At 40.0% G+C, this 26,565-nt stretch overlaps 1 protein-coding gene and 9 pseudogenes across 10 annotated transcripts; 2 read left to right on the forward strand and 8 right to left on the reverse strand.

Annotated features, from left to right (window-relative positions):
• Positions 1 to 404: 404 nt before the first annotated feature.
• Positions 405 to 3,594, reverse strand: AT2G11060 (annotated as a pseudogene; the record flags this gene model as incomplete). Its single annotated transcript has 1 exon — positions 405 to 3,594.
• An 18-nt stretch (positions 3,595 to 3,612) lies between these two features.
• On the reverse strand, positions 3,613 to 7,107 carry AT2G11070 (annotated as a pseudogene; the record flags this gene model as incomplete). Its single annotated transcript has 1 exon — positions 3,613 to 7,107.
• A 698-nt stretch (positions 7,108 to 7,805) lies between these two features.
• On the reverse strand, positions 7,806 to 8,079 carry AT2G11025 (uncharacterized protein; the record flags this gene model as incomplete). The annotated part of the gene is made up of 2 exons (NM_001335366.1): positions 7,806 to 7,850; positions 7,939 to 8,079. Coding segments are annotated over 2 exons (186 nt in total), but the record flags the coding sequence as incomplete, so codon positions are not given.
• Positions 8,080 to 11,873: 3,794 nt separating this feature from the next.
• Positions 11,874 to 12,476, forward strand: AT2G11080 (annotated as a pseudogene; the record flags this gene model as incomplete). Its single annotated transcript has 1 exon — positions 11,874 to 12,476.
• A 991-nt stretch (positions 12,477 to 13,467) lies between these two features.
• Positions 13,468 to 13,994, reverse strand: AT2G11090 (annotated as a pseudogene; the record flags this gene model as incomplete). The annotated part of the gene is made up of 2 exons: positions 13,468 to 13,897; positions 13,969 to 13,994.
• Positions 13,995 to 14,090: 96 nt separating this feature from the next.
• Positions 14,091 to 16,178, forward strand: AT2G11100 (annotated as a pseudogene; the record flags this gene model as incomplete). Its single annotated transcript has 1 exon — positions 14,091 to 16,178.
• Positions 16,179 to 18,409: 2,231 nt separating this feature from the next.
• AT2G11110 lies at positions 18,410 to 20,453 on the reverse strand (annotated as a pseudogene; the record flags this gene model as incomplete). The annotated part of the gene is made up of 1 exon: positions 18,410 to 20,453.
• A 1,768-nt stretch (positions 20,454 to 22,221) lies between these two features.
• AT2G11115 lies at positions 22,222 to 22,737 on the reverse strand (annotated as a pseudogene; the record flags this gene model as incomplete). The annotated part of the gene is made up of 1 exon: positions 22,222 to 22,737.
• Positions 22,738 to 23,378: 641 nt separating this feature from the next.
• On the reverse strand, positions 23,379 to 24,611 carry AT2G11120 (annotated as a pseudogene; the record flags this gene model as incomplete). Its single annotated transcript has 1 exon — positions 23,379 to 24,611.
• A 629-nt stretch (positions 24,612 to 25,240) lies between these two features.
• On the reverse strand, positions 25,241 to 26,524 carry AT2G11130 (annotated as a pseudogene; the record flags this gene model as incomplete). Its single annotated transcript has 1 exon — positions 25,241 to 26,524.
• Positions 26,525 to 26,565: the final 41 nt, after the last annotated feature.

Below are 26,565 nucleotides of genomic sequence, written 5' to 3' on the forward strand. Positions count from 1 at the left end.
GATAGCGTCAGAATTGTATGCTATGTTATAGTTTTCTACGATAGCTCTAATGAAACGCTTTATTAGAGAACACCAATATTTTTGCTAAATTATTTAATAATCCATATTCTTCTCTATGTTAGGTGTTTCAACCATAGCATTACGAAAACATTACATTACATTTGAAGTTTTTAATAGTAGGATTTGTGTCTGCGATAATATATGTTTTTCATAAGAATGATAACCTGTAATGATTGAACTCACCGAAAGTTTTTAACAAAAGCATCATTCATTTGCCATAAACATCCAATACACATAAGTCTAAATCCAGGATACACAATACAATTCTAAAGCCATGTTCTACTTAACTACATTATCCAAAACGAATTACAAACACAACAAAAGTCTAAAGAGTATAGTAAACCTCAAGACATGATAACCTTGTCCTCTGGCCATGCAATGGCTGTGCCAAGTGCATCTTCCATGATCTCGACTTCATCTGATGGCCTCCACACTTTTACATCGCTTACTTTCACAATATCGACCCACACTTAAACTGCATTATCACCCAATGGAACAAAGTGAACCTTCTGTTTTGGATCGTTTGTTGCCCAACGTCCTTCCGCCACAACTCGTTTCTTTCCGGTAATATCCATCAACTTGCACTTCATATTTTCCTTAGAAACGCCTTGATTGAAACACTGCCATGTTCATAACATTAATAAACCAAAGACTGATTCAATATGACAGAAGCAATTTCAAGATACTAAGGAAACATTTACCTGAGATTTCTCTAGAGTTTTCTGACTTGGAGAGCTTGGAGCATTTGCATTCTCCAAAGGAGTTTCAGATCCTGAAGCTGAAGACTTAGAACTTGTGGATTTAGAAGCTGCAGATTTTGCCCCTGCTGAAGATTTGGAAGCTGATCCTGAGGGCTGAAGAGATGACTTCTGATTACCACTAGCAGATGGGAGATTTTCAAATACCACTTTATGCACAGGCCATGATATAAAAGTCATCAAACAATCCTCAAGGTACGTCATTTCCATTGTAGGCCTCCATACAAATGTTTCTGGCATGAGCACTTTATCCACAAAAACTTTAACTGCGCTCGGTCCAAGAAGAAGTCCATTAACCAATGCATTTTGCTCTTGTGTCTACCATCGACCCTCAGCAACAATGACTTCATCTGTTGACAAATCCAATAGCTTACATTTGTTCTGAGAATTTCCTCTAAGTCCCTGTCAAACACATTTAGTTAAAAAATCAAATTAAGACTCTGTCTCTACTTGATCAAACATGAACTCATCAAAAAGCTGACTAAGAATGTGCTGAAATCTGCAGTTTACCAAAGGCGCAATGTCCTCTATTTCGAGATCCTTCTCTACAAGAACACATTTAGATGCAGGCCATGCAATCATCTGTCCAACAGCTTCCGTGATAGTATACATGTTAGGTGCAGGTCGCCATAGAAATGCATCTGGTGTATTAGCAACTTCAACCAACACCTTCAAGTCCACAGGGCCTAGACGACAGTCATTAACCATGTCATCAGGATCAGAAGAAAGAATTCGCCCCTCACCAATGATATCCTCAGGACCAGACCAATTAACCAACAAACATTTAGGGTGTGTTCTTCTATTTACACTCTACAAAAGAAGTCAAAACTTTAATAAAAAGAAGTGATTCCAAAACTGATGGAATAAAGGAAGAAGGAATCACTTATCCTGGCAGCAGCAGAGTTTTCACCCACTTCAAGTTCATGTCTCTGCTTCATTCTGGTAAGTTCATCTTGCAGCTCATTGACCTTCTTCATTAAAAGAACTTGCTTCTCTTCCATGTCAGTCATGCACTTGCTCTTGACTTGGAGGCAAGCTAGTTCTGTTTTACTCATGCCTCTACCCATTGCTCTCAGCCTACCCGGATTGTCTGGTCCTAAAAGTTGAGAGAGGTGATCTTCTTCTGGATTTGCTGACGTTGGTGGACCATCATTTCCAACCAGCTCAGCCGCCTTTCTCTACATAATATGAAATTGTGTTATCTACTAATATTGATAACTGAAACCATGATCAGTCTTGCAGTGATTACTTACAATCTTTTCAGTAGCATTAGTGTTCACCAGCGTACCATCCTTTTTGGTACGAGACTTTACCCAGACCTTTAGCCTTGTCACTTTTGATGGATCTCCACTTTCAAGTTTCTGTGTCAAAAAAAAAATATCATTCAAATATATGAGAATGCATTCTTACCAGAAGAGACAACTTACATGTCAATTTACTTAGCATGTCTTCTGCTAATCTCACCATTCCTTTACGACTTGTAGTATGAGGTATTTGATTCCTCCTCCTTTCTTTGTATTTCTCACTCACAACCTACCAATTATACATGTTAATAATTGACAAATAAAAGTTAAAATGGTCATAATTCCAACTCATTACCTTAAAGGCTGCGCTAGTTTTGACTTTAACAAATTTGCGCCATTTTGTTGGGGAAATATTCATGGGTCTCATATTCATCCTTTGCTGATTATTAGGAGCCAGATTAATATCTTTGACAGTCCGGGACTTGTATGACCTCCACAGACTGCCCATTTGTTTTAGAACAGCAACCCTTTGAAACTCTTCATCAAGCTCAAACCTTACTTGCAATCATTTACCATCACACAAAGTATGGAAATAAACCTTTACACAACTAACACACAGAAAAAGAGACTGAAAAGAAGAATTTACCTGCACAGATTTCCAGAGAACCGTTTTCATATCCTGACTAACATCCTTCCAAGTTTCAATTGTGATAGGAACATGTTCACGTACCAATGTGCCTACATATGATGCCAGTTTAACTGAACCTGGACCAACAGGATCTCCCATAATAGTGTACTCAACTCTTTCTCTAACAGTTGGATCCTTGGCGATGTTCTTCATCTTTGTTGGTCCCTTTGTCTCTTATGCTTAGCCGGAGGCTCAGTTCCTTCTGACAATTCAATCTCACCTATCGCCTCTTCCTCATTCAGCCCATCCTTATCAGTCACTAAAGGATTCTCCTCAGCTTGTTGGTCTATTACAGGCTCAATTTGAGACTCAGTTTCCTTAGCAGGCTCAGGTTCATTATCACACTCAGTTTGCTTAGCAGGCTCAGTTTTCTCAGCTGCTGTATCTTGGGGCTCAATGGTGCCTATATACTCTGGCTCATCATCTACAACTTTCTTCTTTCTTTTCTGTCCACCTTTCTTCTTTGCTTTACCCATTTCAGTTCACCTGCATTTCACAAAAAGAATTCCATGTCAATCATACTTCTAAAAACGAAAACGACTCACCAAACAAGCAAGAGTAAACATAGAGCATGCAAGGCATAAAACAATGACTCATAAAATGAATAAGAATCTACATTTGGCACATAAATGCCTTCACAATCAGATCTAGCATATTCAGCTTCATCCATTTCAGCGTCCATGTCAATATCTGTTGGTAATGGACCAATCTCTGCGTTTCCTTCCTGAGCATCTTCTTTACTATATCTTCTTGATGAACCTTTCATTGCAACATACCAACTAGATGAATCATCTACCCTTGAATAGAAGACTTGCTTCGCCTGAGATGCTAATATAAATGGATCCTTTAAAAAGCTGACTTGACTCTGATTCAAGTTGACCAACGTGAACCCATCCTCTACCTTAACCCCATTACCTCTAACAGCCCATTGACACCGAAATATAGGAACATAGAACACATTGTAGTCCAGCAATATGATATCAGTTACTGTCCCATAGTACGATACCAAGTCAACAACTTGTGTTGTATCTTTAGCACTGGATCTACACATAGCTGTTGCTTCATAATAAACTCCACTATTCTGAATTTGCCTTTCAAGTGACCGTGTGTGAAACCGTTGTCCATTCACAATATAACCAGAATAGGACCTTGCACTACATCGTGGACCATATGCAAGCCATTTAATTGTATCTTCATGTCCATTTGAAGAAAGAGGTATCTACCAAATGATAAACAGAAAGTCAGTCACTTATGTTCTCATAAACCATAAAATTCAGATCGTGGAAGTACTTGCCTGTTCTTTTATCCAAGATGCAAAATTCTTGGCATGCATATTCCATAAGAATGATGCATCACGTTTACATCTTGGATTTGTGTCTTGGAGATATTGCAAGTGCATGCTGTTCACAGTTAAACACAATCAGTTGAAAACTCAGCTTGTTATATTTAGTTTAATTCGTAAATGAGCATTAGATGCATTCCTGAAAAAGATAGTACTTACTCCACATAAGGATCAAAGGCAGCCATATTTTGGATGACAGCAAGATGGGCTATGTTCTTATCTACTTCAGTGAGCATAAATGAAGTACCTGCGGATATTGGACGCCCTTCTAGTATGGAGTTGTTCTCATACTCTGTATTCCTCTCTGGTTTCTCTTCAACACTTGTAGTCTTTTTCAGAAAATCACTACAGAACTGCATGCATTCTTCTGCGAGATAAGACTCAGCAATACAACCTTCTGGTCTTAAGGGGTTTCGTACAAAGTCTTTCAGAACTTTCATATACCTACAAAGTGGCAGTGAGAAACATTTTTCTATGAAAACATACTAAAAATCTGAAATATTATTCACACAAACTGTAACAATGTACTAAAAAACAGAAACTTTACCTCTCAAATGGATACATCCATCTAAAATGGACTGGTCCTCCTAGTCGAGCCTCTCTTCCTAAATGTAAAGTCAAGTGAACCATAATATTAAAGAAGGTGGGTGGGAAAAACCGTTCAAACATACAAACAGTTTCCACAATTTCAGCTTCTATTACTGAAATCACCTCTATGTCAATAACTCTCTAACACAAGTGATTGAAAAATGAGCATCAGCGTATTATTGCTGTCCGAGGACCTTTTGGTAACAAACCCATTAGTGCAACAGGAAGAAGCTGCTGCATCAAGACGTGATAATCGTGAGATTTGAGTCCCATTATCTTGCAATCTTCTACTGATACACCCCTTGATATATTAGAACAATACCCATCAGGACCTTGAAACTCTAATAGACGCTTGCAGAATGTTTTCTTCTTTGATTTGGACAAAGACCAAGGTGCTGCTGGAAGGTATGTTCGTTTTCCTTGTGCGTTAGGATGCAAATCCTTCCTTACACCAAGATCTTGCAGATCTTTCCTAGCATTTAGCCCATCTTTGGATTTTCCACAATGTAACAAAGTAGATACAATGCTTGCACCCACATTTCGCTCTACATGTATTACATCCAAGTTATGCCTCACCGGTAAATCCTAAACAATACAAAAACAGTTCATAAGGATCACACCATAAACGTCACTTACATGATCAATAGACAAATTAACATTTACCTCCCAATAAGACAGCTTGAAAAAAATGGATCTCTTCTTCCATCTTGATAACTCATCTTCGTCTACTTCTAGTTCCTCATCTTCTTCGGATTCACTAGATTCATCGTCACTATCAGTGACTGATTCAATGCAATCATTCCTTTTTCTCTTCCTCCCAGATTCTTTAGCATTCTCGAAATCATTTTTGAAGTTTTTCAGGGTTTGTGAAACTTCACGACCTGTTAGAATTCTTGCCTTTCTCCCATGTTCTATCTTTCCGTCAAACCAAGCCTTCTTGTTTCTATAACTATGTGTTGGTGCCAACCCTTTTCTATGACACATAAACACATGCTTTCTGCTATATTTCAACCACATACTATTTGTGCCTTTTCCACATAGAGGACAACCCATTTTACCTTTAACTTTGCATCCAGCAAGGTTTCCATAGGCGGGAAAGTCACTGATGGTCCATAAAAGCATTGCCTTTAGAGTGAATGTAGTCTTACTGAAGGCATCATATGTTAACTCACCCTTCTTCCACAGATGGTTAAGATCTTCAATAAGGGGTTCCAAGTACACATCAATACTATTTCCAGGTTGTTGTGGTCCAGGGATAAGCAGGCTAAGCATTATGTTCTCCTTCTTCATACATAGGTCAGGCGGCAAATTGTAGTTTACTAACAGAACATGCCAGCAACTATATCTAGTATTCTTCATGTTGAATGGATTAAATCCATCTGTTGAAAGGCCAAGCCGCAGGTTTCTTTCTTTAGCATCAAATTCAGGATACTTGTCATTCATCTTATCCCATGTAACCGAATCTATAGGGTGACGAAGTTTTCCATCAGTGCTTTTGTTACTATAATGCCACCTTAAGTCCTTGGCCATTTTCTCTGATCTGAACATTCTCTTAAACCGTGGAATTATCGGAAAGTATCGTAATACCTTCTGTGGGACTCCTTTCTTAGCTTCACCAGTTTGCATGTTACTCTTCCACCGTGACGCATTGCATTTAGGACAATTTTCTAGATTCTTGTACCTCTTTCTAAATAGACAGCAGTCGTTTACAAATGCATGAATCTTTTCATATCCCATATCAAAGCTCTTTAGAAATTACTTGACTTCATACAATGATGTATGAAGCACATTGTCTGCGGGCAACATCTCTGGCAATGTTCCAAGAAGTTCATTGAAACTCTTATGAGACCAACCATTTTTGGTCTTGATCCTAAAAAGAGTCACTATAGCAGACAGCTTGCTGTGGTTTAAACAGCTAGGATATAGAGGTGTTTCAGCATCTGCCCACTTTGCCAGGAACTCATCTTCTCTTATGTCCTCACCCTCTGCAATCTCACCTAAGTCAGCATCAAAATCCTGAGCTGCTTGGTATAGCTCCAAAATTTCAGCATTCCAACGACTGAAGTTGCTCTCACAGTCAGCCACTGAGTCCACGTCCCCATGATGATACCAATCAACTCTCAACTTGTAAGCCTCATCCATCCCCCATCTTACAAGATGATCTACCACATCGCTGCCTGACTGTCGTTCCACATTACGACAGTCTTTGCAGGGACATACGATCATGTCAATGTCTCCTAATGCAGCAGCCACATCGGTTACAAATTTCTGAGCACCTTTCTCATATCCAGGATCAGCTCTTCAAGTAAACAGGAAAAATAAAAAGCCTCTTAAAGCAACCAAACCTAATCAGAAAACTAACCCATATTAATTATCTGCTAACCTGCATAGACGAACCCATGCCTTGTCCAACATTATATGTTCTAAGCTTAATAAAAACCTTTGTAAAAGCAATTCAAACCATAAGCAACATTAAACTATAGAAGACAGTAACTCAAATAGCATCACAGACAAATGCAGTTGGACCAATATACAAACTTATCTCTTATCAAGTTCATCAAATTAAGAAATAAACAATGGCAAACACAATCGACAATATACTATCTCAGATTAAATCAAAGACACATGTTTTAGGACCAACAAATTACACTATCTCAGCAAATAAAACCAATCAACAACAATCACAACAACTTCAGTAAAGAACACAATCGACAGTATACTATCTTAGATTAATTCATAGACACATGTTTAAGGACCAACAAATTACACTATCTCAGCCAATAAAACCAATCGAAAACAATCACATCAACTTCAGTAAAGAACAAAACAAAAGAATCACAGCAACTTAAGTTCATACAACTCATAAGTAAAGAACAGAACAAAAGAATCTGTCGTGTGACTAACTTGCAGTCGTGTGAATAGAAGAAAAAAAGTATATAAACCCCAAAACGATAATCAGTATAAGAAAGAAGAAAAGTTTCACTTCCTAATTCCATTCAAATCACATTGCCCTAGAAATAACAAATCGATGCATATAAACCCCAAAATCAAATCGTCACAAAGAACTAAGTCAATTGAGAGTAAGACATGCTTTGATTTTGAGCTCACTGGTGGCTGCTACAAGGTTAGAGCTCATTGGTGGCTGCGACAAGGTTAGAGCTCACTGGTGGCTGCAAAATGGAAGTCGATTCTATGAGATTAGGTCAAAATGCGAGTAAGATGGAAGCTGAAATGGATTAATAAGGAAGAAAGACTAACCTTGAATTTGAGCTCAACAGTGGCTGAGCTGGAGAATGTGGCGGCGGAGAATCTGAATTTCTGGCCAGCGACAATGTTGAATCGATTTTGGGTTGCTAATTGGAAGTGGATTCGACAGATCTTAGCTTTTAGGCAAAAGTGAATAATTTTGGTCTTCTCGATTTTGTTAGGTTTTCACGAAGTTGTAGAGGGAAGTGAATAGTTTTGCCTAAGTGTTGGCGCTGAAGTGAATAATTTTGCCTAAGTGTTGGCGGACTAAAGTATTTTACATTCCCGCTAGAGGATTTACGGTCTTAGCGTTTATAAGGTGCTATTAAGAAGTAACCAAAACTTTTATTCATCTTTTATAGCAGTTCAGGAAAATGAGCTATCATCTACTGCTATCAATGAGGACTTTTTTTGTAGTGTTTGTAACTTGACTATACTACTTTGATCGTAACTCGCTTATCTGATACCATTCCCTATCTATTAGAACCTGAACTGAATTTGAAATTATCATGTCTATGCATTGTTTATGATCTCATGGCTACCATATACATACGTGGATCATCTTATTCACTTCATCACCCTCTGTTAATCCAAGTAGTTGTCTCTCATTTTTAGAGCAGTTTCCCATACCCTTAGCCTAGCCTTATTTCAAGCCGAAGATCATTTGTGTGTGATTGTAAGGTCTTTTTCGATTGAGCTTGGTATAACGTGTTAGGTATGAGCCGACAAGAGCAGTCTTTCATGTAGACCTAGCCCACACTTTTTGGGTTAGCTAGGACTAGGTGGAGACTTGTATTTGGGATTGGGATTGTGTATGGAATGAATGGGAATGAGAGTGAGAATGAAAAAAAAAAAAAAAAAAAGAGAATAAGAGTTTAGAGTTCTAAAGGGGATACAAAATTGTTAAGTCTAGTAAAGGGTTTGGAATTCAAAGAAGTTAGGCATTGTTATTCAAAGAAAAGGGTAAAACGCCCTATGTGCTAAGATTAGAAGAAACGCCTTAAGTTTGTCAAAGTATAAAACCAAACCCGCTAGATTCTTAAATCGTTTCAAGAGAAAGCCTTAGAACATGAACGAAAAAGAGAGAAAGAATGAGAAAAAGGGTAGAGTTAGGACATCTATGGGAATGGGATCAACTTCTGAGCTATCATACTATATCATTGGGTAGATGGGAGTCTGTTCTTGTATGTGTCAGTTGGCTTTTACCTTTAGCATTCTATTGAAGCTCAATCTTTTCTCTGAGAGTCCCCTGTTACTCGACCAAACCATTAGAGGGACCATTTTTGTCTCTTGGCCTAAGCCCGAAACCAAGTGAGTTCATAACCATTGCATTGCTTGATCCACTGTTAGTGTTTAATGAATGTTAAAGGGAATTGGTTGACGTGAATGCTTGAATAGATTAAGGCAAGTTGTTAGGTTGCATTGTGACGAGTACGACTAACGTTTTTAAGTAAGGGTCTATCATCTTGCAACCTAGAATTAGCTACATGGACATTGAGCTTACCCGTTTTATAGGCATGCTTCGGTTTTTGAATCCCCACCTTCAAACCTCTCCTTCAACTTAAGATTTTTTGTTTGCTTGAGGGCAAGCAAGAGATAAGTTTGGGGGAGTTGATAACACAGTATTTTACTCATTTTAGGTGTATGTTTATCATCATTTAGCTTTGCATTTGCTCATTGTATCATATCATTTTGAACCATTTTAACTTGTTTTGTATACTTAGGCATCTAGGATCATATTGCATTCGCATTGCATATTTTGGTGTGTTTTCAGGTGCAAAAAGAGCTTAAAAGGACTCTACTCGATTCATCCACTCGATCCAAGCAGCTACAGAAGAGGCATCATTCTACTCGACCTCTTTACTCGATCCAGGATACTAAAAAGGAGGCTGCAGTTTACTCGACCCTCGTACTCGATCAAGGCAACCTCAGATGAAGCAGCAGATTCATCTACTCGCCCCTCCACCTCGATCCATTCACTCGACCAAGGGTGACCATCTCTACAAGACTTGTTGAGCTATCAAAGCGTCTTCGGATCCTCCTCATTCCCCACTCAACCATACATGTGAGCATACGGATAGGAGAGGATGAAGCATCTACTCGACCAATTGATCACTCGGAGAATAGACACAAAGGCGCAGACTTTGCAGCACCCTCTTTACTCGATCCCCAAGGTCGAGTATTCGCCCAAACCGTCTTAAGTCTCTTGTCTTCTAGTGAATCTAGGGTTTCAACATTTTAGTATAAATAGATCACTTTGGGATTTATCCAAGGGATCTATGCTTTATCTTTCAGTTTTTCTTTGTGTTTATGAATCTTGAAACCTTAATTACTCTTAATCTATTTCCTTTTTGCATTTGATTGTTTAAGTAAAATTGTTTAGGTTGTTTAGATTTACATTTTGGTATGATTTTAGTAATTTCTGGGTTTGTGTTCTTGAGAATGTTGCTTGAGTAGTGATTAGGGTTCTTGAGGATGGATTAGATTAGGGTAATCTCTAGGTTAGTTAGGTAGTTAGTGTTTAGGTTTACACCCTTCTGGATTCGCTTGGCCCCTATGCGGTTTTCGCTGGCTAATATGGAGATTCGATCATAGACTTCCAGCGTCCAAAAGACGTTCAAATGGATGTCTGACCTACGAATTCCAGAGATTTGTAGACTCGACCAAGGGATTGGCTTGTCTGCCTATTGGCTTTGGTAGATTGTTTCTTAAACCCTACTTTGCTATGTTTCATCAACGAGAGTTGAGATTAGGAAGTGGTAGAGTTATGGGGGTCTCTGTCACGAGAGTGGATTGACCCGGTTTTTGATACTATCGTCATGGGTATCTACCTTTCGCCTATTCGCCATTTGATGAACCCTAGAGTTACCCTTATCAATGAATCCATCCTTAGAACTTCTATTAGATTGATTTGTATCCCATGTTGATTGCACTTTTATTCACCTATTATTTGTATCCTCTGTTGATTGCATTTTAGTTCTTAATTTTGTCACCTGTTTGTTCTACTCGACCCAATGATCGAGTAGGGCTCTTAAGTTCTCATTTTAACTTGTTTGAATCCTGCCTTAGGATTGTTACTAGGAACCCACCATCATTATAATTTGCCTTGACTTAGTTGTTTTTGTACACATCTTGATTGCTAGCAATATAGTGGACTGGATTGACACCTTCTATAACTGCATCGACATGTTTGTGTTTTAGGGAAATTGAACTGAATCACACATTCACCATAAGCAGACCTGAAAAACTTGCTTATCAGAGGCGCTCTCCTTCAAGAACAAAGTCTATGGCAAATGTGGGTACAGAGTTAGGGAAGTCGCGTTGGTCTCCACGCAGACCCTCACACTCAGGAAAGGAAGCTAACCACAGGTCTGACTCTCGGGAGTCTCAGAGACGTAGTTGTTTATTGAAACGTTCTCTAGTCCCGCCTGCTAAAAACCCAAGTCCAAAGGACAAGGATGGCGCCACTAGCACTCCTAGGTCTCGAAGACCAGCTCTACAACATATTGTGCAGTTACCAGTTCAAACTTGGGAAGGTTACAAGAAGTAGTCTTCTAGTATGCACGGGAGCCTAGTCATCCATCTCCTCCTTCTAGACCCTCTCCGCTTTCTGATTCTCATCACACCCTCGCTGTTCAGGAAAGTAGAGTTGTGGATAATAGAGTGCATACTTCCCTCAGAATGGGACCTCAGTTGGATTCTATCACAATTACGGTTCCCGAGGAAATGTCAAATACAAGAGCTTCAGGGAAAAGAAATACTCCAAATCAAAAACCAAAGCCACCACAAAAGATTGGACCAAAACAAAAGCCTGGACCAAAACCAAGAGTAATTCGTAGTCCCTCCAAGGGGTAAGCCTAAGAAAGCAGAAGGCAACCACTACTTGGGCCTCTTCCTCCAGGAAAAAGCTCCACGTTGATAATATACCTGACTTTCAGGATGGCGAGGCAGCTGTGGCCCTTCTGCACCGCGTATACTGCCTATAATCCCTGCTATTAACAGAGCCTCGGTGGATTTTCAAATTCCACCAAACACTCTTCCTTAGCTATTGTAGCTTGGAACTTCCAAGGGTTGGGAAGCACCCTAACAGTTCCTAGATTAAAGGAAATTCGACGCAGTCTGTTTCGTGATATCTTTTTTCTCATGGAGACCAAAAATCAAGATGACTTCATTATTAAATCTTTTGAGGGGATGGGTTATCACAGCATGTTTACTATACCTCCTCTAGGGTTAAGCGGGGGTTTAGCTCTCTTCTGGAAAGATGGAGACTGCCCACATCATGGTTTCAGTGAGGTACAACTCTTTGGTACCTTCTTCAGATGAGTCGATTGGAGATACCAGATGGCTCTAGATGCAGCGAGTAATGGTAACTTCAACACCGTTACCCAGCTGATGCTACAGCTCTAATAGAGAACCTCGCTTGCAGCAAAAGTGATTATAGGTTTTTAGTCAATTATCCTAAAACACCAATCATGTCGTTGTGGTATTTTAGGTTGTCAATCCAAATAGATGTGATGCTAACAATCAAGATGTGATCAGAAGTCACTAAGTCAAGCCAAGCAATAACAGGGTTTGGTGTGTTCTAGCAGTCCTAAGTGAACATGCAGAAAACAGAAAATCAAGCAGAAACAGTAAAACACTCGACCAACACAGCTCATTGTTGAGCACTGGGTGTGGTCGAGTGACAGGTCGAGTAATAAATAGAAAATATAACAGGAATACTCGACTGCACAGTGTGTTGCCAGACAACTGGGTGGTCGAGTACGAGGTCGAGTAATAGGAGAGAAATGCAAATTCTAAGCAAAAGGTAACAAGATGAAGTAAACGATAGTAGAGTAAAGAATTAAATCAATCAGATAAAGAATTCCCGAGGATGGGGTAATTGAGTAGTTTCGTTTCCTCAGTTTATAGGTGATTGACATGCTCAATACAACAAGTTCATTAACCAAATCTAAGTGCCACCGCAACAGAGACCCTCAAGTTAAACTAGTCCCAGACTCAATCACCACTGACGAGAGCTAAGCTAACAGGCATTACGAATCAACAAGTTAAAGCCAAAACGAACCCTGCAACCAATACCTTGGTATAGAGCCACGAATCTCTGGAATTAGTGGTTCAAACATTTCATCGAACACCTTTTGGGCGCGGAAATGTCTGGGCTCAAATTCCAGTTGATCAGAAAGCAATAGGCATTAAGAACAACTAATTGAAGGGATCTATCAATCAAACTCAACCACCTAGCATACCGAGAATTCTAAACTTCTCTAACCCATCCTAGGAAACCTATTCACTACTCAGACATCATTGCAAAGAACATAAACGTTGAATAGAATGAAAACATGATAACAACAGAGTAATAGCAAGATGATAACAGGATGAACAACAGTAAACGAAATCAAAAGCGAATGCTGAATACCGAATAAATTAAGAGAAATCCGGATTACAAAAAGTCAAGAACACAGTGTCTGCGGAATAAAACTTAGATAAACGAAAATATAAAGTACATGCTACTTATAGCGAAATATTCCAAAACCCTAATACTCAAAACGACGTAGTATTACGACGGATTAAGAACGGCACTCGACCCAGGTGGTCGAGTGAGTGGTCGAGTGATAAGCTGGAGTCTTCTTTTCTTCCTTCTGCTCGAGTGTCTGGTTGAGTGCAAAATGGAGAAGACTCTGAAGCTGGCAGTCGAGTATGTAGTCGAGTGATAGGGATGGTGGTACTCGGCTTGGTGGTAGAGTGATCGAGTGAAGGTGATGAAGGTACTCGACCACGTGGTTGAGTAGTGTGATCGAGTGAAGGTGATGTGGTGGACGTGATGATACTCGACCAGGGGGTCGAGTAATGTGATCGAGTGGTTGTCCAGGTGGTACTCGACCATGGGGTCGAGTGGTGACGTGAAGTGCTGAGGTCTTCTACTCGACCACGGGGTCGAGTGGTCTGTTGATGTCGTGAGGCATCTACTTGACTAGGGGGTCGAGTGGTTTGACATGATCAGGTCCGCTTCTTCCAATTAGCTGGTCAACAGCTCCAAATCACCTGAAATCAACACAAATATGCAACATGCATGCAAAACTATCCTAAACATGCAAAACACTTGTGATATGATGCAATAGTGATAACAAATTGATGCTCAAAACATGTAAAATACACACTTATCAAACAGTACCAAGAATGCTGACTTTTAGAGTAAGAAGATTGATGGAGCCATTTCAGGCAATCAGATAGCAGAGGTGAATGCTAAGGTGGATTCAGTTCATAACTTGCTTACAGGGAAGAAGCATGTCCACTTTGCAGCTGAGGAGGAAATTATTGAGCCTGAGCCTGAGTCAGGAAGTACATAGATGGTCAGGGCTACAACAAGTTTGGGCAGCCACAAGGCAACATCACTGACAATAGGTTTACAGGGAACCAGGGTTCCTCCAACTACACTCCAAAGCATGCTTATCAGGAGACCTTTCCTCAGAACACCTTTCAGAGGACCTATGGTAATTCAGCCTACCAAGCCCCCCTCCACCCTCATTAGAGATAAGCATGGATTCTATGCTTGAGCAGATTCTAGATAGCCAAACAAAACTCGTTGTGGAGTTTAATGGCAAGTTTGATGTTGCCTATACAGATCTTAATGGGAAGATTGACAATCTAAGCTCTCACTTGAAGAAGCTGGAAGTACAGGTCGCTCAAACTGCACAATCAATCAAGTTACAAGAGGGTTTTCTTCCTGGTAATCCTGATGCTAACCCAAGGAAGAGCTGTAATGCCATCTTGATCATAGAAGGAGATGATGTGTGGGAAGAATTGGACACTGAAGACGAGCTGGACCTCACAGTTGCAGAGATGGTGTCGATCGACACCTTCCACTGTCGATCTGACACCCTACGGGACGCTCTTCTCTGAGACGAGCCAGTACGAAGGTGTCGATCGATACCCCTCTAGTGTCGATCCACAGTGGATCCGAACTGCACCTTGTGAGGTGCAAATCCCAATGCAGCCCGAGTCTGTTTACACTCCTCCTGTCCCTTATCTGAGGAAGCGTCGTTCTAAGCAGGAAGCAAGAGATTCATGCTGCTAAGTGCATAGCAATCATGGAGAAGATTCTCACTTCTCTCCCTAAGGATGCATCTGAGACATCTTCTGCTCCACTCAACAGGTATGTCAAGCAACTTGTTGATAATGGTATTAGCTCAGATGAAGCTAAGGTGCTGACACGGGACATCAGTGTAATCATGCTGCCTAAGGTCAAGAAAGAGAAGGCTTATAGAGAAGACATTGCAGAGTACATTTGCACCATCACTCCTGATCAGACCACTGAAAGCTTCCAGATCCAGGTAGCTTTGTTCTTGATTGCGCTATTTCCACCAGTAGGTTCAGCCTCTCTTTGTGTGATCTCGGATCAAGTATCAACCTCATCCCTAAGTCTGTTGCTGAGAGACTAGGCATGACTCACTACATGCCGAACGCATCACTCTCCTCTTCACGGATCGTTCAAACGATTCCCTGAAGGAATTCTCGAAAATGTTCTTGTTAAGGTTGGTAACTCCATAATCCCTGCTGATTTCGTAGTCCTGGACTATGAGAAGGAACCCTAGGATCCTCTTATCCTCGGAAGAGCATTCCTATCTACAGCTGGTGCTAGGTTTGATGTGAAGAGAGGGAGAATCTCTCTCAAGGTGTGTGATTTGTAGAGGGAGTTTAGCATGGATGGTTAAGAGCTTACTAAGACTATCAATAGCATTGCTTCCAGCACTAACACACCTCCTCAGATTGCTCAGAATCCCCAGACAGAGCCACACACAACGCTCCCGTCAGCTCAGCTCGCCATTGAGAGTTGAAGAGCAACGGTGTCGATCGACACCACCACTCCTGTCGATCGACACCCTCGGGTTTCACAGACAGCTGATTCTGCACATTCTCTTCAGCCAACACCACTTGAGGACCTATGTGATACCTTCGATTCATTCCTTAGATTCTTCAAAGTTTGCTTCACAATATAACAAGCCTAGAATTCCTCGAAAGCTTGTTTCTCCTGTTGTTCTTACAGGTGACGAGACGAGTGCCTTGGAAGGCGAGCTCCGACCATATCAGTCTACACACCGCCTTGGAAGGCGAGGAGGCAGCAGCAATCCTCCACCACTCCACCCACATCCTGAACTCTACCAAGTCAAGCTATTGACTCAAAATAAGCGCTTAGTGGTAGGCAACCCACTGGTTTAGTTTTTCTTTCCCTTTCTTTTATTTTCTTTTATTTTTGTTTCTTATTATTTTTCCCGCCTTCAGATATTAATGCCACTGAGGACAGTGTCATTTAAGTCTGGGGGAGGTTCTTACTAATATTTTTATTTATTTTTGTTTCTTATTATATTTCGTTTTTGAGTTTATTAACTTCTTAAAAAAAAAAAGATTAAAAAAAAAAAACGTTTTCTTTAGTCTAGTTAGGAATCATGATCTATATGTCTCTTGATTATTCCCTGATTGATGAGTGCTGCAAGTTCGAGTCAATCCGACTATTGGAAAATCTAGATAGTAAACTAACAGACTTGAGGATATCCTAGTTTCCAACTCAACCACTAAGGAGCTATTCTCATTGCTCTTCCTTTTACCTCTTCAAACGGTTAGTATTCATAGATCTTAACTCCTTGTTCATACCTGATATTGAGACCAATGTGATAGAAAAAGAATGTGTTCCTTTCCCCTTATAAAAAGAAAAATATAATGAAAGATTGAGAAGATTTTTAGATACTGTATAGGGGTAGGAATGTTTCCTATGACCCCATTATTATACATTATTTGGAATGATCAATTACAAAGGTTGGAAAAATGCCGAGAGTGTCGATCCAGTATGCGAGTTCCCCTTTGTTTACTCTCTAAAAAGAATAAGTCTGGGGAGAGAAAGAACACCAAAGAAAAAAAAATATAAAGAATGGTCGATTTATCATGGTATAGTACAGGAATGAGTTTAGAAGGATCTTGAATGTTTACTTGTTTGATGAGACCCAGTGATGTAAGCCTCGTTGATATAGTTGTGGAACTAAGGTATGGAATCTAGAATGTTGTGTAAGCTAAAAGAGAAGTACATGTTGGTTAGGATTTGATTAGACTTGTTAGGCATATGGACTTAGTTTAGATGACATGGCAATAGGCTAGAGAATGTTGGGAGTTCCTTTGTTTTCAAAACCTCTTCCACGGGTTCGGCTTTTGGGTTTTGCTTGAGGGCAAGCAAAAGCTAAGTCTGGGGGAGTTGATATATCCCTATTTTCACTGAATTTATCTATGTTTTAGGCATAGGATTTTGAGTCTTTGTGTTATTTCTCAAGTCTTTTTAGTGTCTTTTCAAGTATTCTATGCAGTGGGAAATAATGGAGATGAGGAGACATTTTGGAGCAAAAGCTAAGGAAAATGAAGCTAAGGACGATTTTGGATTCATGAATCAAGAGAAGTATCGATCGACACACTCTTGGTGTCGATCGACACCAGTTTCGGCCCAGCAGAGTCCAAGACGCTTTCAAGTTTAAAGAACAGGGAAATATGCCCCAGGAGACTTCCCTATTTGCATTATTAGTCCCTGGACGTTTTATAGGGTTTATATACATTGTTTTACACCCTAGTTTCGTTATCATCAAGTTTTTATCAAGCTTTTTGCAAAACCCTGTTACATAGAGACATAAGCAATTCATCGAGTGTTTTCAGAGATTGATTCAGTTCTTAATACAGTGAAAAGATTCCTTCTTTCCCTTAATCTATTTGTTGTGTTTATGATTTCATACTCAATTATGTTGTTTGCTTCAATTAATATGTCTGAGTAATCTGCTTGTTAGGAATAGGGTTTCTCATTAGGGATTCATATGGTTTAGTAGATTGCCCCTTCTGGTAGGTTATCTGTAGAATTCTTTATCTTTAGTTATGTTTAATGCTAGATCTAGAGTAATTAACTAGATCTTAAATCCAGGCAGTAGATATGCCCACCATATGTATTTTGTAGTTGGATCTATTATTTGATGAACCTGGTTTTTAGGTGTGTAATAAAAATAGGGCTATCTACTAAGGTGAACAATCGAACTCGTTAAGAATGCATATTTAGGTTAATAATCTCTCGGCTTCTCCGGTTATTCTTACCTATATATATGGGGAGTTTTGCGGAACGCGACCGGTTATTCCATAATTAGAGTTTGAGTTTAAGAAAGGTTCGATAACAACCTACCTTTCATTAGATCTACTCACCAATAGTTTCCTGAGAATACCATGTTCCTAGATCTTTTTCTAATCGTTTACAACACAATCAACCTAATGTGTTCTTACTTTGTTTTCTTACTATTTCAATCATCACCTGCTAGCTTAATCTTGATATTCAACTCATTGTTTGAACAAAAGAACTTTGTGAATTCGATCCTTAAATACTGCATTTGATCTCTTATTGGAGAGAGTAGTTTTAGGGTAATTTCACTACAAGAAAACAATCGTTTTGGTAGGGAAAAATTACTCGCTAATCCCTCGCAAACAGCCATACGCGAGGGACTTGCGAAGAAATCAAGTTCCTCGCAAATCGCTTCTCGCAAATGGTAAAAAGTCGCAATTCCCTCGCAAATTTTGCGAGCAACTGTTTTCCTCGCAAAACACACGCAACTACAGTTCTAGTACTTCCCTCGCAACAGTTGCGAGGGATTTGCGATTCTTTTCTTTCTGCCTAGCAAATCCATCGCAAATATTGCGATGGATTTGCAAGTATTTTGCAACTGATTTCCTAATATATTAAGGCTTGATTAGTGGATAATTAGAGTCTAATTACCTGGTTAACTCACAAGGACACAACAGAAAACAAGTGAGAAAACAAGTTCAACACAAGACAAAAGAATTCAAACACAACTAGACAACGCTAACAGTGACTATCAAGTACACAACACAACCACACTTGCAATAGAAAGCAATTCAAACACAACACTACACAAAGTATAATGAATAAGCGGTCAAGATTTCAGACAACACAATAAGTTGTCAATAAGATTTCAGACAACACAATAAGATTTCAGACACAACTAGACAACGCTAACAGTGATTATCAAGTACACAACACAACCACACTTGCAATAGAAAGGAATTCAAACACAACACTACACAAAGCATAATGAATAAGCTGTCAAGATTTCAGACAACACAATAAGATTTCAGACACAAAAGCAATTCAAACACAACACTACACAAAGTATAAGATTTCAGACAACAGAAAGAGCACATAAAATTTACCTCAGTAAATATCTTGTTCTTGGCATGAATAGAAAGTCCACCTGATCCAGTGCTCTCCGGATTGTCCCCTGAACGCATATGAGACTCTTCCTTTCAATCCTAGATGTCACTTGCTTGTAGATCTCCTCTGACTTCCCATCGATGAAGCTTCCATCCGCTTTTCTGTGTGTCTCATCTAGTAGCTCAAGGAAATCAGGAGTTTTTTCTCCAATCTTCTCACACTGAAACACAAAGAGATAAACAAGATGTCAGTATGTAATTCTAGATTCAGTAATGGTAAGGAGAGAAGAATACTTATCTTACCCGTTTTCTTGCACGAGCTTTGTATGAGGTCTGGCCTTAACGGTGTTTATAGATGCCTTTGCCATCCGGATCATGATACCTAGCATTTCTGCTGTTATTACTCTTTTTTCTGACTTTGGATCTTGCCAAAACAGTACTAGACCTTTCCACACATCAGCATCAATCCATTTTAGCTTGGCTTCATCACCCTTCTCCTTCCAATTTCCCTTCCACCGTGACACTTGATCAGTCATCCTAGACTTTAGCTTTGCTTCAAACTCAACCCTTACTCTTTTGTTAATTGAACGGTCCCAGTTATATACTTGCTACAAAAGAGAAGCTAACATCAGAAATGAAACCATACACAAAACAAGCATAAACATCAAAAGAGCACAGAACTTACCGCAAACGTTTCATACCATCGATCGATTGTAGCCTTTGATGTTTGTGACCAATTGGCATAAGGTTCTTTGAAATCTCTTTCAAAGATGTTGTGGACTGTTGCTGCAACTGCAGCGTCATCGTCAAACCTACAAGAAGACCAACCAGCCCACACATAAGGATTTCTATGTCTTTAAACTTCTAAGACATCACAATGCTAAGTACAACCAAGCTGTTCTATTTGTTGAAACTTCTAAGGCACTAGAACCTAATTCCATTACGCTCTAAGGCACTACAAAGTTCTAAGGCACTACAACCTAAGCTGTTCTAGGACAATGAATTTAACCTTACCAGAGAGTTCTCGGGGGACGCTTTGGGTCTAGCCTTGTCAAGCCAGCACGACCAGGACTATCAAGAAGCTCCTCCAGTGTGAGATTGTTGAGACGCTCAGCTTGAGAATCAGAATGGTTGACAGAAGGCTGAGTGGTTGGCGTTGGAGGCGATGGTGGATGGCATGAACCTTGAACCCCTGAAATATTCCCAGCACTGACAGGAGAATTGACATGCAACGGGTCTCGCTGCTGTGACCTATATCGTGCATAAGTATTCTCCGACGACGGCATCTTGCAAAACAAACAAAACCCTGAGTTTAGATCCGTAAACTAGAACATATTAGATCTGGAAAACAATGCCAGATCGGAGATGAAGAAAAAGTTAGATCGGAGAGAAGCAGTTAGATCGGAGAAGAAGACGCTACCTTGGAGGTAAAAGAGATCGAGTCGCTGCTGCTACTGGAGAAGAAGAGTCGCGACGGCTGCTGGAGAAGAAGAGTTGCGACGGCTGCTGGAGAAGAAGAGTCATGACGGTTGCTGGAGAAGACGAGACGCAACGGAGAAGAAGAAGAAGTTAGATCGAACGGTGGAAGTTGGAATGGAAAGAAGAAGTTATATCGGAGAAGAAGACGTTACCTTGGAGAAGAAACAGATCGACTCGCGGCTGAAGTTGGAGAAGAAGAGTTGCGGCGGCTGCTGGAGAATAAGAGACGCGGCGGAGAAAAAGAAGAGAGGCGGCGACGTAATCAAATCGAAGAAGAAGAGAGGCGGCACCGAAGAAAATAGATCGGAGAAGAAGAGAAGCCGGCGACGAGGAAAACAGATCGGAGAAGAAGAGAATCAAAGAAAAAACTTAGGTTTAGGGTTTAATGCGGCAGGTTTGAGCTCCGCTCAAAATAGGTTATCGAGTATATATAAGAATATATTTCCTCGCAAATCACTCGCAAACCTTGCTAGAAAATTGCGAGGAACCGTCTTTTAAACCAATCAAAATGCAACTTACATTGCGAGGGAACTGCGAGAGCGCCTAGCAAATCCCTCGCAGTGTTTTAACCAATTAAATCATATCTGATTCAATAATTATATTTGATTCAGTCTCTCCTATTTCTAGTAAGACCCTCAGCAAAATAAGAACATGACTAAAAATTCTAAATATTTTAGGGTTTAGTGTAAATATTGCGAGGGAAGTGCTACGCGTACTAGCAAACACCTCGCAATATCCTCGCAATGTATAATCAATTTCGAAAAATACAACAATCACTACTCAAAATCATTTGGATTCATTTTTTTGAATCATTAGAACGTTAATTATCTACATTTGAACCTATTTTATCATCATATAATTCGAATGTGTGTTTTCCCCAAATACATCAATGATGATCTTATGGTTTTCTTTAAGTATGAATCATGAATGTTTAACATTTTCAAAATGAAATGTTAATATTGAAACCAATACAATATTTTTTTGTTCAAACCATATAATCAACTTGAATGATTATATGGTCACTTAGATTCATATTTATAAATGAGAATCAAAGATTGCAAAACACTTTTATGTATTTTAGGGTTTAGGATAAAGATTTGCGACGTATCTGCTTGGGATTTGCGACGGATAATATCTTTCTTGCGAAACCATCGTACTTCCCTCGCAAATTTGCGAGGAAGTCTTCCCTCGCTAGTTTTGCGACGGAATTGCTACGCGCGTGCGGTACGTAACACCTTTCTCGCAATACCCTCGCAAAAACTGCGAGGAATGCCTTCCCTCGCAACCCTTCCTCGCAAATTGACTGTTTTCTTGTAGTGTTTGAACCATATCACTAATCCATCCTCAAGAACCCTAATCACTACTCAAACAACATAACTAAGAACACAAACCAAGAAATTACTGAAATCATACCAAAATGTAGATCTAAACAAACTAAACAACTTTACTCAAAGAACTAAATGCAAAAACAAAATAGATTAAGAGTAATTAAGTTTTTTAGATTCAAGAACACAAAAAAAAACTAAAGGATAAAAGCTAGATCCTTTGAACAAATCCCAAAGTGATCGATTTATACTAAAATGTTGAAAACCCTAGATTCACTAGAAGACAAGAGACTTGAGGCGGTTTGGGTGAGTGCTCGATCTTGGGGATCAAGTAAAGAGGGTGCTGCAAACTCTGCGCCTTTGTGTCTATGCTCCGAGTGATCAATTGGTCGAGTAGATGCTTCTTCCTCTCCTATCTGTATGCTCCGATGTCTGGTTGAGTGAGGAATGAGGAGGATCTGAAGATGCTTTGATAGATCAACAAGTCTTGTAAAGTTGGTCGTCCTTGATCGAGTGAAGGGGTCGAGTAGAGGATCGAGTAAGAGGGGCGAGTAGACCGATCTCCTGCTTCCTCTGTAGCTGCATGGATCGAGTAAACTGGTCGAGTGAATTGCTGCCTCCTCTATAGATGCCTGGATCGAGTGAACTGGTCGAGTAGATTGCTCCGCTGCTTCCCTCCTGGTTGGATAGAGTAGAGGGTCGAGTAGAATCCTTTTAAGCTCCTTCTACACCTGAAAACGCACAAAAACATGCAATATGTATGCAAGATGATCCTAAATGCCTAAAGGTGCAAAATAAGCCAAAAATGATTCAAAATGATATGAAATATTGAGTGATCACTAAGCTAAATGAAGATAAATACATGTCTAAAATGAGTAAAATACAGTGTTATCAACTCCCCCAAACTTATCTCTTGCTTGCCCTCAAGCAAACAAAAAATCTTAAGTTGAAGGAGAGGTTTGAAGGTGGGGATTCAAAAACCGAAGCATGCATATAGAACGGGTAAGCTCAATGTCCAGGTAGCTAATTCTAGATTGCAAGATGATAGACCCTTACTTAAAAACTTTAGCCATACTCGTCATAATGCAACCTAACAACCTGCCTTAATCTATTCAGGCATTCAGATCAACCAATTCCCTTTAACATTCATTAAGCACGAACAGTAGATCAAGCAATACAAAGGTTATAAACTCACTTGGTTTCGAGCTTAGGCTAAGAGACATAAATGGTCCCTCTAATGATTTGGTCGAGTAACAGGGGACTCTTAGAGAAAAGATTGAGCTTTAGCAGAATGCTAAAGGTAAAAGCCAACGGACACATCCAGTCCCATAGATGTCGTAACTCTACCCTTTTTCTCATTCTTTCTCTTTTTGGTTCAAGTTCTAAGGGGTTCTATTTTTAAACGATTCAAGAGTCTAGCGGATTTGGTGGTGAAACTCTGTGCCTTCCTGAAACCACTTCTTCAGGGCGGTTTTCTCGCACCATGGTGGCGCATGCGGAAGAGCAGCTCAGTACAGCCTGAATTACGTTGATGGCCTTGCCACAATTTTCCAACATCTTGTCTTGAAACTTATTCCAAGCAGTCATCGAACCAATATTCTTATGCGCTTCACTCAGACTCTTACTCACTCTTGGTGGTGGTTTGTGTTCCTCAAAATGGAACCTACTCGCATTGTAGTTCTCCCAATCCATCTCCTCCACTTCTTAATTCCCAGCCCTTTCTTCATTCTCAGCCCTTTCTTCATTGTTCGGAGCTTCTCTTGTCGGGGGTGCCCCATCCATGAAGAAAAGTGCCTCATTAGGAGGGTTGAAATCGATGTTACACCTCACTGTGATGGTTGTGAGCTCTTGGCTAGGTATGAGAAGTCTGGCATCCATTTTCGTTCTATGCTGAAACTTGAGAATGTGCATCCCTTCATGACGCTGATGCTCAATGAACAAAGCCCATTTTAGGTAGGAATGTCGATCCATCTTGGGGCAAAGGGAGTCAACGGAAGTGGCACTGCACAAGCCATTAGTATAGGTGTTATCACCCCTCCTATAGAAATGGTTCTCTTGTGTTTATTCGCTAGTGCTCATTTCCTGAAACCACAAAGATGATTCAATAAACGCATTGACGGTGAGGCATCGTTTGTGTCACCTCTGAAACAACTCTACTTCCAGTGAAGCAAGAAACTGAAGCGCTTCTGTTTTGTAGGCTGAGTGAGGATTGGTGATGAGACCCAAAAGACCACTCTTTTCAAAGAGGTACTCGACATCTTTTGTTATGCCAAGCTCATTCATGGTTTGGGAGTGAGGGTATCGAGTTCCATGGAAATTGTGAACCGCCAAAAGCTCATAGTATCCATCCGGCGACAGCTTAGTCTTCTTCATCAAGGATTTGGTGGCTCTTGGAGTTATTTCAGGTACATAGTCTTCATCCCCACCAAGGTCTTCATCCACGAGGCTTCTCTCTTCCGCCATGGCTCTCTTACCTCTTGCAATTTCAGCTCTTCTTCTAACACGAGCTAGGACTTTGACGGCTTGTTCACTGAACCGCCTGTATTCTTCCATCTCCCTCTCAGGCCTAGTAGACCAAGATTCTGCTTCATCTACGTTGAAATCAGCATCCATTGAAGATTTGTTGCTTTTTGAACTCATGGTGATACTGAACTCTTAGAAACCAAAATCGAAGATTAATAGGTGAGTCAAAAACAAGAAGAAAAATCGATGTGTTTGGTCGAGTGAAAGAAAACTGAAGATTGAAATTTTGGGAATGATTTTGCTAAAGGAATCGAGTGAGAGAGATGATGGTTAGGTGCGATCAAAAGAGAAAAAGAAAAGAGGGTGAAAGCCTTATCTTTGATGTCGATTTGAATGAGTGGAGGAGGATGGTCTCCATGCTTTCTTGTTGGGATAAAGGGGGTTGACCAAATAGCGTTGAGCAAAACGGGTTAATGCATTATCCGACGAGTAATAGAGTGATGGGGAAACAAGTGGGCCACTCGATCACCATGCTTGGTTGTCTAGTCACTATACTTGACCAGTTCATAGAGTAAAATGATGATGCAAATTTACTCGACCAATTAATAGAGTAGAATTGCTTCTATAGTAGATATTTCTAGATTACAGATTCCAGAGCTCTATAAATCCTAATTTATTTCCTGAACTCCAAAAACACTTAAAAGCATATCAAAATATCAAAATTAAATATGTACAGAGATGGGCATGGGATTTCCTCCCAAGTGAGCTAGTTTAAAGTCTTAAGCTAGACTTCTTACTATTTTAGGCACTGATGGGCTCCTAGAGGTGAACTGTAGTTCCTTCAGGAATAGGGCAATCTGTAATGTAACGCTTGACCCTCTGTCCATTCACAATAAATTCAGAACTTCTCTTCTCGGTAATAGTAATTGCCCCATATGGCAATACTTCTTTGATGGTGAAAGATCCGGACCACCTGGATTTTAGCTTTCTTGGAAACAACTTGAGCCTGGAGTTGCATAGCAGAACTTGGTCTCCAATGTTGAAATATTTTGGTGAGATCTTTTTGTCATGAAAGGCATTTGTTTTTTCTTTGTAGATTTAAAAGTCTCATATGCTTCGAGTCTAATCTCTTCCAGTTTATGCTGGTCGACTGCTCTTTTTTCTTGATCACCCTTGATTTTCAAGTTCAAAAGTTTGGTTGCTCAAATGGCTTTATATTCCACTTCGACTAGTAGATGACAAGATTTCCCATATAGCATCTGGAATGGGGTTCTTCCAATAGGCGTTTTGTATGCAGTTCTATAGGCCCATAAAGTCTTATCAAATTTAGCTGGACAATCCCTTCTTTAGACACCAACAACTTTTGTGAGTATAGCTTTGATCTGTCTGTTCGATACTTCCACTTGGCCACTGGTCTGAGGGTGATAGGGAGGGTCAACCTTATGCTTGACCCCATGTTTTTTCAATAGACTTTCAAAGACCTTGTTAATGAAATGTGAGCCTCCATCACTTATCACTACCTTCAGGATACCATATCAGGGAAAAATAATGGACTTAAACATTTTTAGGACTACTTTGTGATCGTTGGTTGGTGCTGATATTGCTTCCACCCACTTGGAGACGTAATCCACGGCTACCAAGATATAAGCATTTCCATATAAGGGAGGGTTGAACGGACCCATGAAGTATATTTCCCACACATCAAAAACTTCTACCTCAAGAATGGGATTCTATGGCATCTCATTCCTCCTGGATATGTTCCCGACTCTTTGGCAAGGATCGCATTTCGCTATGAATTCCTGAGTATCTTTAAACATTGTGGGCCACTACAGACCTGCCTGCAAAACTTTCTAGGCAGTCTTGAAGGTGGCGAAATGCCCTCCATATGTGGAGCCTTGGCAATGTTCCAGTATACCTTGGACTTCTCCTTCAGAGACACACCTCCTGAATAGCCCATCATTCCCCTTTTTATATAGGTACGGTTCATCCCAATAGTAATGGTGGACATCTCTAAAGGACTTCATTTTTTTATATGCATCCAAACTCTGGGGGATCATAACGCTTGCTAAATAATTGACTAAATCTGCATAACAGGCCAACTTTTCTTCTTCAACTGCATATGCTTCGTCCA

Source organism: Arabidopsis thaliana, chromosome 2 (assembly GCF_000001735.4).
Source record: "Arabidopsis thaliana chromosome 2, partial sequence".
Lineage (NCBI taxonomy): Eukaryota > Viridiplantae > Streptophyta > Magnoliopsida > Brassicales > Brassicaceae > Arabidopsis > Arabidopsis thaliana.